The sequence below is a fragment of the Pantherophis guttatus genome, chromosome 2 (assembly GCF_059756535.1).
Source record: "Pantherophis guttatus breed Tessera chromosome 2, ASM5975653v1, whole genome shotgun sequence".
Lineage (NCBI taxonomy): Eukaryota > Metazoa > Chordata > Lepidosauria > Squamata > Colubridae > Pantherophis > Pantherophis guttatus.
This window is the reverse complement of record NC_142064.1, coordinates 161,219,183-161,239,317: the sequence shown is the minus strand read 5'-3', so window position 1 is coordinate 161,239,317 and position 20,135 is coordinate 161,219,183. Positions and strand designations below refer to the sequence as shown.

Below are 20,135 nucleotides of genomic sequence, written 5' to 3'. Positions count from 1 at the left end.
ACCTCAAAGGAAAGCAAAATGGTGGAATAAAGGTACTCCTGCATACAAATAGCATAAACAAAATGTAGTTTTGCATCCCATTTACCCTCCTTATTTCATTCTCATTCATTGCCTACAACTTCCTTTCATTAACTATTACTTCTTACCAGATAGTTAGATCTGGTAAAGTCAGAAAGAGCTACCTTTGGAAAGGTGGGAAGATAAAGTTAGCCAAAACATCTTGACCATTACTAGCTCACTTTGGATGATGCTGACCAGAACGATACTTCAACTTTTGCTATGAATACAAAGCTTAATGAAGAAGAGGCCAAAGGCCCCCGATTCCATACACAGGCTTATTCAATCCCAGATCTTGGGAACTATCACTTACATACATTTGATCTATTTTCCATAGCAGCCATAGATATGGATAATGTAGATGTTCTCAGCCAGACCATCACCAATAAAACTTATACTTAGGGGGAAATTGAGGGGGGAAAGGAAAGGGGGGAATGAGGGGGTAGAGGGAAATTGAGAGCTTTTTGACAATAATTTAGCAGTACTCCACTCTCTGTATTAATGTGCAGGCGTTTCCTAGTTTGTGTTTACTTGAAAGTATTCCACAAATAAAAACTGTAGGCATGTTTTAGGAAATGAACCAGATAATGTTTAAATAAAAACCTAACAAAACATATCTGAAATATAAAACAGGGCCTTAATAGCTTAAAAGTAGTTACCTTTATTGAAGAACATGGAGGCCATCTGACCCATTTCTACCCTTTCGGTGATTTCAAAAATATTAGGTGTTCCTCGTCTCTCTGAAAATTAGAAGGAACGTTTTAGACCCATAATAAGTCCAAACTATTCATATTATAAACCATTTCTTTCACAGGTAGTCCTCAATTTACAACCATTTGTTTAGCAACTATTACAAGTTACAATCACACTGAAAAAAATTATTTACGGCCGATCCTCACATTTATAACCATCAAATCCTCTCCACAACCACCTGATCAAAATTAAGCCACCTGGCAACCAGTTTTACAATGGTTGCACTGTCCTGGGGGGGTCACATGATCACCATCGGTGATTCTTTTAGGCAGCTTCTAACAGGCAAAGTCAATGGGAGAAGCTGGATTCGCTTAACAACATGATTCCCTTATCAACCGCAGTGATTCACTTAACAACTGTGGCTATAAAGATCTTAAAATTGGGCATGACTCACTTAACATTGCTTAGCAATGGAAATTCTGATCCCAATTGTGGTCATATGTCGAGGACCTGTATCTTGCTTATGAGGTACCAATACGCATATATACATGTAATAAAAAGAAAGAAATGTTGCAATAGATGCATATTTTTAAGCTCATTTTAAATTGTTTTATAGTTAAATTGCTCAATCTTCTCTTGTTTTTCATCCTTTAAATGACTCTTTTGGTTGTACTACTGAGTAATGTACTTGATTAATTATGGGCCAGAATTAAGAAAAAAAGTCTCTCCTTCTTCCCTCTCTGAAGGAGAACAGCTGCTTAAATAGGCTGGAAGATTTGGTTGATGACCCAAAAGAGTAAGTAACAGGGGGAAAAAAAGCTATGTTCACCATTTTAAAGACCCCAATGATTTACAAATTTTAGATTTTTTGATTTATGAAGGTAAACGTGCAAAACATGGGAGTAGAATGTTTTGGAGCTCAGACAGAGTTTTGATGTTCTAGTTCAAAACATAAATCCTTCATAATTAATCCACACGATGCAATAATCTGTTTGAAAAATTTGACAAACAACATGCCACAGATGTGAAGCACAGTAAATAATTTCAGGATGACGTAAAGCCATTAGGAGGACTATGCAGTAGAAATAATCCACTATTTCTACATAGTTCTTATAATATTCAACAAGATCAGTCCACAGCAGTCTTATGGAGAAACATACGCATGAGATTTCCCCCCCCCCCCCCCATTATTGCTAGAATGTAAGGTTAAAATTGAAACTTCTTATCTTACATAAAGAACCAGTCCCATTGTTATACAACAATAACAGTTCAAAACCATATCTTGAATTTATCAAAGCAGGTAGAATCTATGGAATGAAATGTGAAAAAGATAATTTTTCTACACTTGTTTTCACAAACAGTTCAAAAGCAGAAGTTATTCAGTAAAATTTATTTAGCAACAGTATTTTCTTCCCTTTTGATATGATATTAATCCAAGACATGAGGGAAGAAGGAAACTAGAGTTTACTATCAGTTAAACTCTATAACCTCTGAGAAGGAAAGAAAGCAACATGGTGCAGATATTGTCTTCAAGTGTTTTGTACAAGGCTGAAAATTACACTATAAATGTCTCAAGCAAATTATGTTAGTTGGAGAGGAGTTGTCATGGGGAGCTTGGAAGATTATAATCTGGAGAAAATGGAAAATTATAATATTGATACAAAGCAATTCAACAATGAGCTTGTTTGATATGGGAGCCTGAAAAGATTTGAATTCATAGCTCCCATTTGCTTGCAGAGGCTTTGTACTATACAAGGAATAGATCCAGCTTTTGGCAAGTCCCTGTTTACTTGGAATTTGATGATGATATATAACAAAGGCAAGAGAAAGGGAAAAGAAGAAAATCAAGTAACACTCCTGTGCCCCAAACAAAATAAACTAAAACAAATCACCATTTGTTCTAGGTAATTAAAAATAATCCTATAGATGCTGCAAGAGTAAATTCAAACAGATTTTAAGACTAATGAGTTTCCATTAGAGTTACTAAAGATTGATGGAAGATCATAAAGAGCAAATGAAACCTAAGGGAAATAAGTGATTTTATAGTTTTGTCTGAAGGTAAAAATGTTTTATATATTGATAGCAAGTACTGCAGCAACAGTAAAAAGCAGCTTAAGTGGTTGTAAAATCTTCAGTCCAAGTTGGAGCAGTAATTGAAGTCAAGAAGAGAAGTCACATACACAGACCAAAAAAGTTGGCTTCTAAACTATTTGAAAGATGATTTCATTTTAATTAAAATGTGATGTATATTTCTGATTGTTGTTATTCACTGCAATTACACAAAATGAACTGTTAATAAGCCAATCAAATTTAAAGAAGTAGAATATGGTAAAGTTGGGAACCTACTAAATATGATACTGTACCTAAGCTCGATAAGAAATGGAGTAGAAAGTTCATATCCTGATTTTAAATAGTGAACTGACCAATCATTGATATTGATGCAACAGAGCAGTTATTTCTAATATATACATCATTATTAGAATACATTTATCTTCCATTGTATAGAAATAGTATCAATAAAAGGAAAACTAAAACCAGGGAGAGCCAAGCTAGCTACTCAAGGGAAGAGAGATTGCCAATCTTGATGTGATCTTCTGTTCCAACGCTTTTGAAGGTCTTGGTAATCAGATTATCAGGGAACCTGGCCTCATAATGTTACGGATTAATGCTAATCTTCTGCAATAAGACCACCTTCATTCATTATTTAGTGATGGACAAGCAGGGAGATCTGGCGTATATTACTGAAACCAGTGAGAATGGGGATGTTGTTTGCTCTGAGAGTTATCCAACTATGTATCCAACATTGCAAAGAAGGACAAAATATGCATATTACAAGGACACCATTGTTGCAAGCAATGTGGCCTGGAATCAAGAAAAATATTTTTTAAATATGCATTTTGGTCATCTGCAAAAGAAGAACAAGCTTTCTACTTTGATTAAAAAAAAAATTCAATTAAAATATGGTTTGTAAAGTATTACAAATGTTTGATTTGAATACACACTTGTATTATTTACAGAAAGTTTAAATAAAGGATAAGGATCTTTTTTCACTTGCCTTTGGCATTAGCAAAGAACTGAGAAAGATTGATTCTTACATATTGTCAAGATGAAAGCAGAATCAGCTAGATACTTACGCACAGATAGAATAGGCCGTGTTTCTGATCGTTCATAGACATCTGGGAGAACTTCACTATCAGAAACTTCAGATGAAGAATCTTCTTCATCATTGTCATCTTCCTAGAAAAGTAAGACATTAATCTAGATCTCAAAAATGAAGGATTATTGTAGAATTCTGATAAGTAAAAGAAAATTAAGCAGTAAATTAAAAACGCATCTACTAGCTGGAGAAAATGCAAAATTCTTTAGCTATGGGTCTTTAAGATGCTTAGAATTCCAGTTCCTCCATCATACTGAATATCGAATCTATTGCTATATTTTAAGGGCAGGCACAAGAGCAATTTTAAAAGTTTCCTACGATGTAACAGTACGATTGGAGAGATATCAGATTAAGACATGCCACACAAACCTTGTGCTTTTCCATTCTCTTTAAGTGTAGCTGAGCATTAGCTGCAGCCATGGCCTCCATTACAAAAGTTGTTGTCATGTAACTATAAGAGAATTAGAAAATATCAGTTATTTAAAAACAATGATGATTCACAATATCCCATTTATATTAACACGTTCATTTTAAAGCTCTATTCTGAGGAGTTTTCAGGCAATGTTGAATATTGAAAGCAAAGTTAAATATAATGCAGGCAGCCAACTTTTTTCCAAATATGCTTTGTATAAAGCAGGGGTGGAATTTTAATTTTTACATTTGGTATCAGTGAAGAATTGGAGAACTCAAGTAAGTTTGTCTTCCAATTCTTACCTTCCCTTGACACTTTGCTTTTCTCCCAGCCATCTTCAATGGTAGGAGTCAATTGGCAAAGCTTAATAAAATTAACCTGATTAAAATATTGTAGATGGATGGAAAAGACACATTTGGAAAATGCAATGTTATGTATTTGTGACAGATTTTATTCCAACGTTTTCAAGGAACTACAAAACTGAAGTTAAAGAAAGGCTAGGTATGTTTCATTTTTTCCTCTTCTGTTCAATTTTGTCCAATTGTTTGGACACGTCCTTGAAGTTTTCTTGGCAATGTTTTTCAGAAGTGTTTGCCATTGCCTATTTCCTAGGGCTGAAAGAAAGTGACTGGGCCAAAGTCACCCAGCTGGTTTTATATGAAGAAAGGCCTAAAACTCGTGGTCTCATGATGTGTAGCCTGATACCTTAACCACTATGCCAAATTGACTCTCTTTCATATATTTTTATTACATCACTGATTTTATTATTTAGTCAGATAGCAATTGTATTACGGAGATAGTAGATAATAATCATGGGGACAATTCATGTATTTATGCCACTCTTTACAGAAAAGGCTAGAAGATCAATAGTTAGATTATATGGATATACCAGAGCTGGTTTCACACATCATATTAAGTCATAAATGTGGCAGGTTTAAGCTACCAAGTATACCTTAGTGTATCTAAATCAGGTTATATTTATTTTACAAACCATGGTTTGAAAATCCTAACTTACCATAGTATATATGGAAATAGGTCAGTGGTTCACATACAATGCTATGTATTAAGGATTGAAAATACTTTTTAAGATCTACTAAGACAATAACTGGGAGTAAGTGATCCTTCAATTAGAAATCAACATTACAATTTGATTTATGGAGCTTTCACCCACTTAAGTAGTTAATTTGTTTCTTATTTTTAGCAAAAATGAGCAAAGGGTAGAATAATGCTAAGCTCAAAAATAATATTTTGCTGCTTTACAAGTTGAACTAATTTACAAAAATTGAGTGAGAAATCATTTCTGCTAAGATTAATCTATAATAACTATTCCCCGGGGCCTAGATAATGATTCCCCCTAAGGGCTTCTTACTATATCAAATATACTTCAGGGATATCACAGATTCAGAAGTGCTTATAGAGAAGTGAAAGTATCAGGGTAATATTGCAGGAAACATTTCCAACTTGACAGCAGTAAGAAAAATTTCAGGGATGATACAATACAAATAGAACAAATAATTACAAATTGGAACAGAACCTATCTATACAAAGAAATGAACAGGAAGAGAAATCACAGCACAAGGAAGGAAACTATAGATAAGCCTTAAGGTTTTAAAATAATCTCTTTTACAAAGCTCAGAAGCAATCTATAAAGATTTATGCTTTCCATCCAAAGAAACCAGCACTTTTTCAATGCCTTCAGTAGTAATTTATAAGATTAATTTGCAAACAACACAGTCTCAACTGAGGGAGAAAGGAAGGATACAAGAAAATCTTGTTAAGGAAATACTTTTACAATGGAAGGTAATGATACTCACAGCAGAACAATTAAATGCAGGCATAAATTGTAAATAATTAGTTTCACTTATCTAACAAATCCACAAATTTAAACTGACTATTAATGACCAGTATAGAAAGCATTTAAGAGGGGAACTATCATTTTTTTTACTTGCATCTCTTTTTTTTGCATAGTACAGAACAAATTCTTGCATGATCTGTGCATTTTTAACGCTCACTTAGAGATATAAAACTGATCCATTACCATGAATTCTCTATACTTAAGGCAAACATTCATGGGACAGGTTAAATCTATTTTTTTATTCCGCACAACATGCAATCGTTACCTCCCTACTCTGCTCCAGGGGGCATTACTGGTGGGGGTAGGGGGAAGAAATATATCATCTAGATTGGGTCCTGGGCAACTAATAATGAGGCCCCACAAGGTAATAAAAATATTGAAAAATAAAGGAAATGTATTCTTTATGTATATTAACTCTGTTATATATTTTACATGCAGTCCAATGTAATTCCTCTTCACTCAATAAGGTCCAGGCAAACCAAAAGGTTGGACAACCATGATCTAGAGCAGGGGTGTCAAACTCAAGGGCCATGGGCTAGATCTGGCCCGCGAAGTGGTTAGAGCCGCCCTGGAAACAACAAAGGACAAGCCCATGGCACCTCGGCTCATCCTAGGTCAACTGGGCGCTGATCTACAATCTGGTGGTGGCCATCCAGGCCGGAAAGCTGTCAGCCTTAGATCCGCAGGGCCACTCCCGCCGCGCCCTCTGGGCATGCGGACAGGAGGCAGCGAGCATGCACGGAGCCTGGCGTCCCTGGGGACCATCTTATTCTGCAGGCTGACTGCATTCTGAGTGCCTTCCTTTCACCCAGGAAGCCAGCCCCTGCATGCATATGTCGCCGCTTGAGTGGGAGGATGAGGAGAAGAGCGGTGAGGTTTTATGCCAGCCGGCCAGGCAGACAAGGAGTAGGTCAGGCAGGGCTGGCTAGCTGGGGAGGGGATCATGGACGCTCAGGTATATTGTGAACTTCTTGTTTCTCTATTTTCCAAGATCTCATCCAATTCCAACTCCCCCTCCTCCTTACCCATTCACTTTTTCTTCATGTTTTGGTTTCATGATTTAATTCTCATTCATTCTCTCTATGGGACTAAACCTATGGGCTTCTTTTGTACCGGGCAGTCATTTTTCTACATTCAGGCATCACTATACATTCTTGACTTTATCTCTTCTTCTTTCCATTGCAACTCAATGTTTTCTTGTTTTACCATAGATACTTTTAAGTAATGCATTCGCACTGCATTTAGTTTTCCCAGTGAGATCTGTAATCTCCTTGCTTTATAAGAGTTATTTTAAATAGCAATAGCACTTAGACTTTTATACCACTCCTTATGCTTTACAGCCCTGAGTGGTTTGCAATGTCAGCATATTGCCCCTAACAATCTGAATCCTCATTTCCATCCTTGGAAGGATGAAAGGCTGAGTCAACTTAAAGCCTGCCAGGATTGAACTTCAGTCTGTGGGCAGAGTTTGCCAATAATACTGCATTCTAACTACTGTGCCACCAGGGCTCAGGAGAAATGAACTAAAATTTCAATGTATGCAATAGGCAAGGATAGACATGGATCTTTAGTTATGAAGCATAATTTTAAAAAGAGAATCTGATTTCAGCAAATTAATTTTCATTGAAACAATGATTACTGAATATACCACATGTGTAAAATAGAATTTTCTGTATGTATTAGACCACAGGTGTCAAACTTGATAGTATCACGTGACGTATCGTGACATATCTTGCCTTTGCGGAGCTTGGGTGGGCGTGGCCTGCGCATGACATATCCGGCCCGCAGGCCGCCAATTTGACAGGCCTCTATTAGACTATTCAGAAAACACTTCATCTATGATATTCAGTATGTAACAGTTCAAGTCACCAAGAAATCCCAAAGCTATCTTCACGTGTTAGTTACCTAACAAACTGAAGATATTCAGCTTCCATTAACTTTAATAATAGCAGCTAAGTAAACAACCCAGTAAAACATTAGACGTGCCTAATGTAACATAGGATACATTTTAAAGCATAAATGTCAATGTATCCTATTGGCATTAAAATAGGATACATTTGTTCAAAAAGTGTTGTTCATAAAATTTAGGAATGGCATCTAATTTTCAGGGCAATTATATTTTCATATAGTTTCAGGAGGTGAAATATTAGTAGGCCTAGGCCGATCTTGAAGAAAAACCAGGTCACATTTAGTAGTACCTGGACAGGAGCACACCAGGAAATTTCAAGGATATAGATTAAACTGAGATTTTTTTTTAAAGGCAGCAATAACAAGGTAAAGAATATAGATGTATCTATGCAATTACTAAGAATAAAACTTGACACAGGAAAGAATTTATTTTTAAAAAAATCATATCATTATACTTAAAATAAATGTGTATTGAGTGTGTATGAGCCACAATGGCACAGTGGTTAGAGTGCAGTACTGCATGCTTACTTCTGCTGACTGCTGGATGCCTGCAATTTGGCAGATCGAATCTCACCAGACTTAAGGTTGACTCAGCCTTCCATCCTTCCAAAGTGGGTAAAATGTTTGCAAATTGTTGCAGGCAATATGCTGACTCTGTAAACAGCTTAGAGAGGGCTGTAAAGCACTGTAAAGCAGTATATAAGTCTAAGTACTATTACTATTTACTGTGCTATTTCAATTTGCCAAAAATCAATTAAAACAAGAATTCAGTCTGCTGGCAGCAAAAGTAGGTCACACAGTAGGTCTTTTGTTATCAAAAGACATGGTTTCTTACTTCTTCCACTGTGATCCCCAATTCCATTCTGTGGGTCAAGTCACTGTTGCTCAAGGCTTTTACCAGCTCTACCTTTTTAACCTTAGTTTTAAAGATGTGATTCCACTGGGTCTAAAGATGCTGCTGAATTTGAGTTACAGAACTATGTAAAATTAAAGCAGCGTATTTTATGTTGACCCTACTTGCTGGCGACCATACTGAAAATATACAACAAAGAAAGTTGGTGTTCAATGAGCTGCAGCTAATCCCAGGTATATCTCCACATACCTCTTGTTTTAGCCAAATTGAGAAATTGAGAAAAGTATGATTTACCTCATAAATCCCAAGAACATTATTAGAATAAGGCTGACAAGCCAACCAGCAGCAGCAAAAGCCTTTGGCATAGTTAGAGCTCCTGTGCCAACTATGAGGTTGAACATATAAATCAAGCCAACCTGCAATGAAAGAATAAAAACATTTAATAGAAACTATTTAAATTAGTTCCATCTTTGGACAAATTGGGTATACAGTATACAGTACCGATCTCCACATGAGCAATCCAAACTCAGGTATTATGACTATGTGATTTCAGAAGTCTAACAGCCCAATAAAAATAATCTTTGTTAGTTCATATTAACTGTTCCAGTAATAATATTGCTTTATGGTATGAAGGATTTTTTTCCTTCAACTCATGGAGGTGGTTCATTTGGCATAGTATAAGCCTGCAAAGAAATGTCTCAGTCAATGACTTTGCCAAATGCATGATGTGCTTAATGGGGCCTGTAGAGCAGTGGGTGGAACTAAATAAGGTCACCATGGACAAAGCAATCTAAATCTGGCTTGCTACCATCTGTTCCTACCTATCCAGAACTTCCTACTTGCATTAATTCTCATCATGTTTCCTGCAAGACATAAAAAAAAATCCTTAAAATTAACCAAGGGCTTCCTATAAAATTTATCTAGCAATATATTACTTTTCATTGATATTACATATCACTATCTTTTCCTTCCATAATTCTGTGCAAGACAGATTTATTTCTTGAAGCCTGGTCTGTCTACATCTTTGGTAATCTTGTGTTCCATCTATTCTAGAACCTACACTTCTTCAGCAGCCAAAACTGCTTAAATCCCACTTGGTTTACCAACCATCTTCAGCTCCTTTTTCCAAGTTCAGCAACTTCCTTCCAGGCAGCTTCCTAGCCTATTTCCCCTTCCTCACCCTCTTTATATATGTGAAAACCTTAAATTTGTTTCACTATCAGCATTTCCCAAATAGAGTTTAACAGGCTGAAGTACAGTTCATGTGCTGGGAGACAATTGACATGATGGCAAAGAATGCTTTGTTACTCCATTTTGTTACACTCTTATAAAAACTCTTTTGCAAATTATAAGGAAGTATTCCGATTTAGGCCTGAAATAGATCAATAAATTCTCAAGTAAGCTACCTATCCGGATAGTGCTGGTTTTGGAAATCATTACACACAAGGCACCCAAAAGCACAGTGTACTTGATATGAAGAGAATTAATCTGGCAGAAAGCCAATTCTGAGCAAGAAATTCATATAGTGTAAGTAAACACAGAACACTTCCTAAAAGCAGAAGATAATGGCAGAAAAAAATGCAATCCTGTAAAATTTACCGTACCTATCAGAATTGTACGAAACACACACACAAAAAAAAAGGGGGGGGGAAGAAAGACAAAATAAAAGAAAGTAACACTGTTGCCTTCAACTGCTTTATTAGGAATTCTATACATAAAAGCAGCTCTCTATAGAACTCCCATCTTCACTGTCAAAATATTTTTATTTCTTGTACATAGATAAACTAGAAGTTTAGCTTGTTGTTGGGACTAGCTGTTAACTACTTTTTTACAGTAGATAGTTGGTAGGTCAAATTGGTTGATTGATAATAGATGTTCATATTTGTAATATTTTTAATGTGATATAGTAATTTAGTAGAGATTTAGAAATTCATTAATTGAGGACCTGTTTTGTAAGAGGGGAAAACTATTACAGTTGAAATATATTTAATCAGTATTCAACCAGGAGGACAATCTATGTGTATCTTTGTTACTTTGTCTTTTATGAACATTTTTTTTTGTTCTGTTTTTGTCTTTCTCCTCTCTTTTCTTTTTTAGATTTGGATTTGGAGCCCACTTCTACTAGAGCATAATGTAAGGGTGCCTGTGTACCTAAAGACCCTATTTTTGAACAACATATTTTTGAATAAAAAACAATTAAGAAGCAATTATATTGTTATTAGTATTTCCAATTTGGAAATAATGACTCATGAAGATGATCTCAATTTATCTCTTGTTGAATGTATTATATTTTATCAAATATTGTGCTAATTAGGAGTCTGAATATGTCTAATTTACCTGTAAAGACATATAAAATAATTCCTATCAAGCTTATATTCTTACTGCCTAAATAAAGATAAGACACCACCATCAACATTAAGCAAAGATTTATCAATGGAAAAACAAAATATTCTAATAATATTTATAATATTTTAATAATTAAGTATTTTACTGCATTTTGTTATTATGTAATATAGCTAGTTAGCAGGAAACATTCTTAAACTTCTTTTAAAAAACTTGTTGCTGTAATTCTGCAGGGAATTGCTGCTTATTTATAAATTTGCTTCTGTACCCTTTGGCATCAAAAAATCATGGACTTCCGGTGGCTCCGCAGACGTTCGAAGACGGTCTCCATAGACCGCCAGCCACCCGATCTGTAAAAACCGCCCTGACAGCACCAAACAGCTGTCCGGCGGTTTGAAAAAACTCTCCTTCGGGCAAAGAAGGAGAGGAGAGTTGGAGGGTGTGGGTAGAGCTCCCCAAAAGTCACTGGTTTAATTCCAGGGACTCGGAGGGCGAGAGCTCCCCAGTTCACCCTCCCTTTGCTCCGGATCTCTGGTGCCTCTGTCTCACAGAGCAAGACGTCTGCGACCAATTCTGCTGGCAAACAGTGAGTTTTAATGATTTCTGGCAAAGCAGACAGAGCGGAAGCAAGAGTGCAAGCTTTTTAAAAGTAACAGAACTTAACTCCGTGAATACATTGTTGCAAACGGAGCTCTCTTGAGCTGGAGGCTGGAGAGGAAGCCTTTGTTATGGGCGGAACGGAAAGTGAAAGTTAAAGGGAAATTGCTTGTTAAGAGCCCTTTGCCTGAAGATTAAACTGCTGGGGATTGAGTATAACTTGAAGAGAGGATTGTTTGTTTTGGAAAAACTTTGAAGTAGACTGTGTAAGACTGTTTATAAGACTTTCTGGCTGTAAAAGGGAAAAACTTTTTTTCTTAAAATAAAATGGCTGCTAAACAATTAAAGCCACCAACTTCTAAAGGGGGAGGAGGTTCCCCTGTAGTGACTCAAAAACAACAACTTCCGGCTGACACACAGTCACAAGATCTTAAAGAATTTATAATGGGTGCTTTGAACAATCAGACAGAAATGATGAAAGAATTTTCAGAGGAGTTAAAGAAACTTACAAGTGTGGTGGAGGAAAAACATGATGAAATAAGAGATGACATTGTTTATGCAGTTTCAGGACTGGCTACTCATATGTTAAAGATTGAGGAGAGAGTACGGGAAATTGATGATGCTAACTTGGAGATTGCAACTAAATTAGGAGAGGTTATGATACAAACAGAGAAAATGGATGACGAGATGGTCATGTTACAATACAGGTCAATGGAATTTGCCCTGAGGCTGAGAGGTTTGAAAGAAAAGAGTGGTGAAAATTTAAAAGATGTTTGCTCCAAAGCTTTAGCAGAGCTGATTTCAGAAAGGCAAGAAGATGTGGCATTTCAAATGGACAAAACTTACAGGGTTAATTCCTGGCTGGCAAAGCAAAAGCAGTTACCAAGAGATGTGGTGATTTATTTTACAACAAGGAGAATTAGAAATGACATTTTGCAAGCTTCTTATAGAAATAAGATCAAAGTGGAGGGACAAGAGCTGGTGGTCCTGAAAGAGCTTCCTCCCAAAATGTTAAGAGATAGAAAGCAGTTTGGTTTTTTGGTGAATGAATTAAGAAACCAGCAGCTTCAGTACAGATGGGATGTCCCATTTGGGATAATAGTGACATACGCTGGGCAAAGACATCGCTTAAATACAGTTGGCAAGGCAAAAGATTTTTATGCTAATGTTCTAAAGGCTGGAAGACCACCTTCACCAGGGGGTGCTGGAAAGCAGTTGGAAACCATACAACAAGAGAAAGTTGGGGGGCAACTACAAACTTATGCTCAAGCACTGACTGGAGGAGCTAATTTGGAAGAAGATCCACTACTGAGTGCGGGTCCGCCACCAACCCTTGAGTCATTAACGATGATACAGCTGCCAAAAGATCAACGACTGACAAGAGCTACCTACAAACAACATCTGGCACAACAGCCTCAAGATCCAACCCAACAAGCTCAAAAAACACAAGCAGTGGGAGGAGCTAGGCCGAAATCCAAAATGGCGGAGGAGGTTCAGCTTATGCTCTCAAAGCTTGGAAAGCCTAGAGATGGCAAATAAATTTTTATCCTGGAATGTTAACGGTTTAAATTCTCCACAAAAAAGAAAGAAAGTATTTCACTATTTGAAGCAATTTCAGAACGATGTTATTTGTTTGCAAGAAACGCACATTAAATCTTCAGATCAAAAGTATTTGATAAACTCGAAACTAGGTACACATTTTGTGGCATCAGCACCAGAAAAGAAAAATGGCCTAGTTATATTTGTCAAAAGAGGTTTAGTGGCTACATTAATTGAGGCTGACATTCAAGGTAGATACATTGCAATTGAATTAATAACACAGAAGGGGAAGCTGCTTGTAATTGGAGTATATGCACCTAATCAACAACAAGAAAAATTTTATAAACTTTTACATACTAAAATTCTACAATGGGATTATAGATCTTTACTTTTAATGGGTGATTGGAATGGGGTACTAAATACTCAGAAAGATAAAAAAAGTCTTTCCAAGACTTCCATGCGTGCTAAGTTACCTAAATCTTTTTTTGATATTTTGGATGACATGGAGCTCAGAGATATTTGGAGAGAAAGGAATGTTTTGGAGAGTGACTTTACCTTTTTTTCAGATAGGCATCAATCTTTTTCCAGGATCGATTTTATATTAACCACAAATGATCTTTTTTCTAGGGTGAAGAGCACGAAGATATGTCCAAGAACTTTAACTGATCATAGTCCGGTTTGGGTGGAACTAGAGCAGGAAAGAGGGGAAAGGAGGTCTTGGAGGCTAAATGAGAACTTATTTAGATATGAAGATAATCTGTGTGAGCTTAAAAAACAAATGAAAGAATTTTTTATTAATAATATGAATAAAGGAACCTCGATGGAGATGGTATGGGATGCGAGTAAGGCATATATGAGAGGGACATTAATTTTTTTGAATAATAAACACAGATTAAAACAACAAAGTAGACGGAAAGAGATAGAGGAGGAAATTAAAAAGAAAGAACAATTGCTTATAAAAAACCCGGGAGATAAAAAAGCAAAAGATATGATTAAAATTTTAAGAGAGCAATTTAATATGCTAATGGCTGGACAAGTAGCAACTAGCATACAATATGCTAGACATAATACATTCTGTAATGCTAATAAACCTGGGAGATGGTTGGCTTACACGATGAGGAAAAAACAGAAATCACGTGTTATAGACAAGATAGAATTTAGAGGTAAAGAGATTTATCAACAGAATTTAATAAAGAAGGCCTTCTTGGAGTTTTACACAAAGTTATATGCTAAAGACGCAATTCAAGATGTTGATATTGATAGATATTTAAAGATGGAGATTGCTGAATTAACGTTGGAACAGAGAGAGAGATTGAATCACCCAATAACTTCCGAGGAAATTGTTGAGGCAATTAAACAATTGAAAATAGGTAAGGCTCCGGGAACAGATGGTTTAACAGCTGTTTATTATAAACATTTACAAACTGAAATGTTAGAACCACTTAAAATCTTATTTAATAATATACAAGTAGGAGGAGGAGTACCACCTTCTTGGAAAACAGCCTTTGTTTCACTAATTCCAAAGGAGGATCAAAATTCTATTAAACCTGAGAACTTTAGGCCAATTTCACTTTTGAATACTGATTATAAGATTTTTGCTAAAATATTAGCTAATAGATTAATGCCAGTTATGCAACAAATAATTCATAATGATCAATCAGGGTTTATAAAAGGGAGACAAATGAGATATAATGTTAGACAAATTGTAGACTTACTGGAATACCTGGAAAAAAATAATCAAGTCCCCGCAGCGTTTATATTTTTGGATGCAGAGAAGGCATTTGATCGTTTGAACTGGCAATTCTTGTTTAAAATAATAGACAAAATGCATTTTGGGGAATATTTTATACAATCAATTAGAGCGATATATCAGCAGCAAACAGCACAAATTATAGTTAATGGAGGTTTAACAGAGGCTTTTAAAATTGAGAAAGGAACGAGGCAGGGGTGTCCTCTATCCCCGTTGTTATTTATTTTGACTTTGGAGATACTACTGAATAAGATACGTGATTCAGAAAAAGTGAAGGGTATTGTAATTAGACAACAAGATTATAGATTAAGAGCTTTTGCAGATGACTTGGTTATTACTTTAGCTCAACCCATAGAGTCGGTTCCACATATATTGAATATAATTAATCAATATGGGAAAGTATCAGGATTTAAAGTTAATTCATATAAGACAAAGATGATAGTTAAAAATATGACTATACTTGATAGAGATAAATTAGTAAGATTGACAAACTTTGAAATAGTCAAAAAGGTTAAATATCTAGGGGTATATATAGCAGCGTCAAATGCAAAATTATATAAAAATAATTATGAGGTACTATGGCAGAAGGTACAGAAGGATATGGAAAACTGGAAAAAATTACAGCTGTCCTTATTGGGAAGAATTGCAGCAATTAAAATGAATGTCTTACCTAGATTTTTATTTTTGTTTCAAATGATACCTGTGCTTAAGAAAGATGAAAATTTAAAAGAATGGCAGAAAGGTGTTAATACTTTTATTTGGGCTGGGAAAAAGCCCAGGGTAAAAATGAAAATTATACAAGATATACGTGAAAGAGGGGGTCTTAAAATGCCTAACTTAAGATTGTATTATGAAGCAGCGGTGTTATCACAAATTAGTGATTGGTTTAACTTAACAGAGGGAAGAGTTTTGAATGTAGAGGGTTACGATTTGTTATATGGATGGCATGCCTATTTGTTATATGACAAAAAAGTGGATAAAGTATTTAAGGTTCATATATTAAGAAATGCTTTGCTAAGGGTCTGGAAAAAATATCAATACAAGTTAAATTATAAGATACCTGTATGGGCAAATCCTAGACATGCAATAGAAAACATAAGTATAGAACAAAAACAGGAGGTGATCACCTATAAAGAGCTACTTATGATGGAAAGGGGGGTAATGTATTTGAAATCTTTAGAAACATTGAGAGAAGAAGGTATAATTTATACATGGTTTCAGTATGGTCAACTTCAAGCTAGATGGAAGGAAGATCAAAAAACTGGTTTTGTGCAAAATGAGGAGAACTTGGTAAAACAAATTAGAGACCAAAAACAAATGCATATTAAAAGGTTGTATAATGCTTTATTGGAAATAGATTCTGAGACCGAGCTGGTTAAAGACTGTATGATTAAATGGGCACAAAATTTTCAAGAGCCAGTAATGATGGAGACTTGGGAAAAGATCTGGATTAGAAATGTGAAATTTACACAAGCACAAAACTTAAGAGAAAATTTTTACAAAATGTTTTATAGATGGCATTTAGATCCTAAAAAATTGTCATGTATGTATCCTAATGTGCAAGCTAAATGTTGGAGATGTGACTGTGATGATGCAACTTATTATCATATATGGTGGACTTGTAGAAAAGTCAAAGCATTTTGGATAAAGATTTGGTGGGTGATGCAGAATATCCTTAAAAAGAGACTGAAATTTACTCCACAGTTGTTTTTATTGGGTATAACTACAGACTGTACAGTTGTAGAGACTAAACTGATTTTGAACTCGATAACAGCAGCAAGATTGTTGGTAGCACAATATTGGAAGAAGGACTTTTTGCCTACTATCGATGATTGGATACTGAAAGTAACTAACTTAGCTGAAATGGCTAAAATCTCAGCATATTTGAAGGATCATACACAAGAAAGATATATACAGGACTGGAGAAGATGGATTGATTATATACAAAATAAGTATCAGACCAAAAAATATCAGATAGCTTATGAATGATTTCTTTTATTTGTATAAGCGTTAATAAGTGATATTAGAAATATTATGTTTAAGAAATAGGATTTTATACATGAGGGGTTAAGAATTTTTTTTTAGGGGTGTTAGCTTAATGATTGGTTATGCAATTTAGTTTATTGTTAAAGGTTAATAGAAATACCTTGTGTTCTGCTCTGGGAAGTCGGGGAGGGGGAGGGGGGGCTGGGAGGGGGGGGTTGTGGGGAAATTTTGTTTTGTTGTAAAACTTTTTCAATAAAAAAAAATCATTTTAAAATGCGCTATAATACTTTCTTTAAATTTGTATTTACATGAAGTATAGATATAATCATTTACTAGTATTTTCAAATCTTTTTCTAGGTCGATTACAATGCAGTTGTGAAATGATCAAAACAATATTCAGTATCAAAACACAATTTAGAAACAGGCTGTAATATGTTCAATAATTTGGAGAAAATAACAAAATAAGCACAAGAATACAACTGCCCTACATAAAATTACAATTTTGCATGCTAATACTGGACAAAACATAAAACATGCATTAAGTAAGTGACTGTATCAATGCTAAGCACTCACATAAGGAGAGTAGAGCTCCCCTGTATCAGTGATGCTTCCAGCCATATTGAAAAGAATTTAAGGACTTGAGACAGATATGTTGTCAGTCGTTCTTGTTCCAGTTAACCTGAAAAACACAAAAGAGTTAACTTTTTTACAAACTTACTTATAATTATTAAGAATTGAATCCACCGCATAACAAATTTTACTGAGATAAAAATAGTATCACAGACTTAACTATCATGGCTTTAACCAATTTTAAAAAATATCACCGGTTTTCATGCCATTGCTTTATTAAACAACTCTAAGATCTTCTCTGCTTGAAATTGGATTGCAGTAAATAAATGGCACTCTTCCCCTTAATTGTTAGTTCCTAATTGGATCTGCATCCTAGGGCAACACTTACATTATTTCAAGGAAAAGCTAATTATGAGATCTTAGTAATATATGAAATTACTTCATAATAGAAAATTAGAGTAAGTAAAGAGAATACAGTACATCAGTTGCAAATAAAGTCAGTCAATCAAACAGGAAGCTGCAAGAAACCTGTTGGACAAAACATTTTCTACACAATAAAGTATATTTACTGGATTTATAGCCCATCTTTCTGTTAACCAAGAAAGCACAAATGTGACTTTAAAATATCCATAGATATCTCCTTAATTTGATGGTTCCAAGATTCAACAGTATTCTCAATATTTCTGACCAAAGACATAAAAGATTTCATATAATAAATCCAAAGATCTTAAGGCAAAATACTGTTTTCCTTGTCAAAAGTCTTTTTTTTTTTGCCTCAAATGCACGTTTAAAAACTTCCAAAACTTCTCAGAAATCAGACTGAAAGTTAACCCATCTTTTTTTGTTAATAGAGCATCCTGCCAAATAGGCACAGCTTATATGGGATATGATCAGATTTTCTTTTTAAAATGTATTATTTATTCCCAGTCATCAGTTTTACATATTTCATAATGAAAATCTCTTTTGCCAATATTTTCATTCTGAAGTGTAGCCTAAGAAATATTTAATCGTTCCAGTTCTGAAATCCATTATAAATATTTTCCAACTTATAACAAAGATTGTTTAACATCCTCAAAGTTACTAGAATCCCATTATCATACTCATTCTAATTATTGATCTTTCATCATTATTAAAACAAATTTATCAATGATAGTGAGATTGCAATCATCACTACTATAATTATAACTATTGTAAGGATAAATGAGAAGTTAGATTGTATTTCTCATAAAGAGCAGGATTGATATATCAGAGGAAAGTTGGCCAATGGTAGCAGTAGTCATTTAACTCTGCTTTTATCCCGTTTTCTATCTTTGCAATAATGTTAATGCTAAAGTACTGCTATACATTTCTTTAAATTTTAATAATAAACAGGGATTACTTTCCACCTTTATTCAATAGGCTTACATGTTACTTTAGCTCTTGGGGAAAAATGTATTGGCTCTCCGATACCCTTTCTATCTACCTCTATCATGAACTAAGTAAGTAGGGCTATCATTTTTGGATTAGAAAAGGTAGGTTTAGAGACAGAATAGCATTAGGAGTCTGTGTTCAAGTTCAGATTCGGTGTATACTTCAACACACAAGCACCATAAAATAGATTCCCTAACCATCTTATTCTAAACACACTGATGTTCTCAACTTAGTCTCACTGCATGGAGAACAATAACATTTCTTGTGCTGGGTAATAAGTTAGATATCTCATATATGTGTGTGTGAGAGAGAGAGAAAGAGAGAGAGATGGAGAGAGAGGGAGGGAGGGAGGGAGGGAGAGGGGGGGGAGAGAGAGAGATTAGTAGACTGCTAGGCTATTCTTTCTTTCATTGTTTCTTAGGGTTGAGGACAACCCCAAGATATAACAGCTTGAAAGGGAACTTGTCAGTCTGGAAATAAATCAGGAAGAGTGAATGAAGACTTAGGCTATTAGGAAGTAATGCCTTCTTTGAGCTCTCCTCCTAACGACTTTTTTATGCACTACTCAGCAGCATGCAAATCCCTCATACAGGTTTAAAATGCTACCCTTTAAAGCTAACAGGAAGAGAGGACAGAATTTATAACTGCTCTGGGAAAAGTAACTCTTGAGTGTATGCTTGCTAGTAGATTCTTATTGCATCAATTGTTCCTGTTCCATCAGGAAACTAGGCACACAAAATCCTGCATGGAACAGAGGTTGGACTAGACCTCTGAGCTTCCTTCTATCACTTATGATTCTATGTAAAATCGTTGATATGAGCTACTGGTTTATTATGATGGAATTTGGTATGGGAGAATGGGTTTTGTGTGACATAGGCTAGCCTCAGGATGCTTTTATTTTTCATTTGGCCAAGTCCATATTGTTTTGTTAGAATAATACAAAGTGTTTTGCCATTAGATGCTTCCAAGATACTTCTTCGACTCTGCAATCTAATCTATTTTCCA

The 20,135-nt window shown here is 35.2% G+C and overlaps 1 protein-coding gene across 2 annotated transcripts in view; it reads right to left on the bottom strand.

The window, feature by feature from the left end:
• SLC38A12 (solute carrier family 38 member 12) overlaps positions 1 to 20,135 on the bottom strand; it is a 76,985-nt gene that overhangs the window by 54,832 nt on the left and 2,018 nt on the right. For both annotated transcript variants that reach the window (XM_034408714.3, XM_034408716.3), the window contains exons 2-6: positions 17,724 to 17,829; positions 9,230 to 9,351; positions 4,277 to 4,358; positions 3,885 to 3,987; positions 717 to 797 (exon numbers count right to left, since the gene is read on the bottom strand). In XM_034408714.3, coding sequence (XP_034264605.2) covers positions 717 to 797; positions 3,885 to 3,987; positions 4,277 to 4,358; positions 9,230 to 9,351; positions 17,724 to 17,768 — 433 coding nt within the window. In that variant the 5' untranslated portion in view covers positions 17,769 to 17,829. The remainder of the gene's footprint in view (positions 1 to 716; positions 798 to 3,884; positions 3,988 to 4,276; positions 4,359 to 9,229; positions 9,352 to 17,723; positions 17,830 to 20,135) is intronic.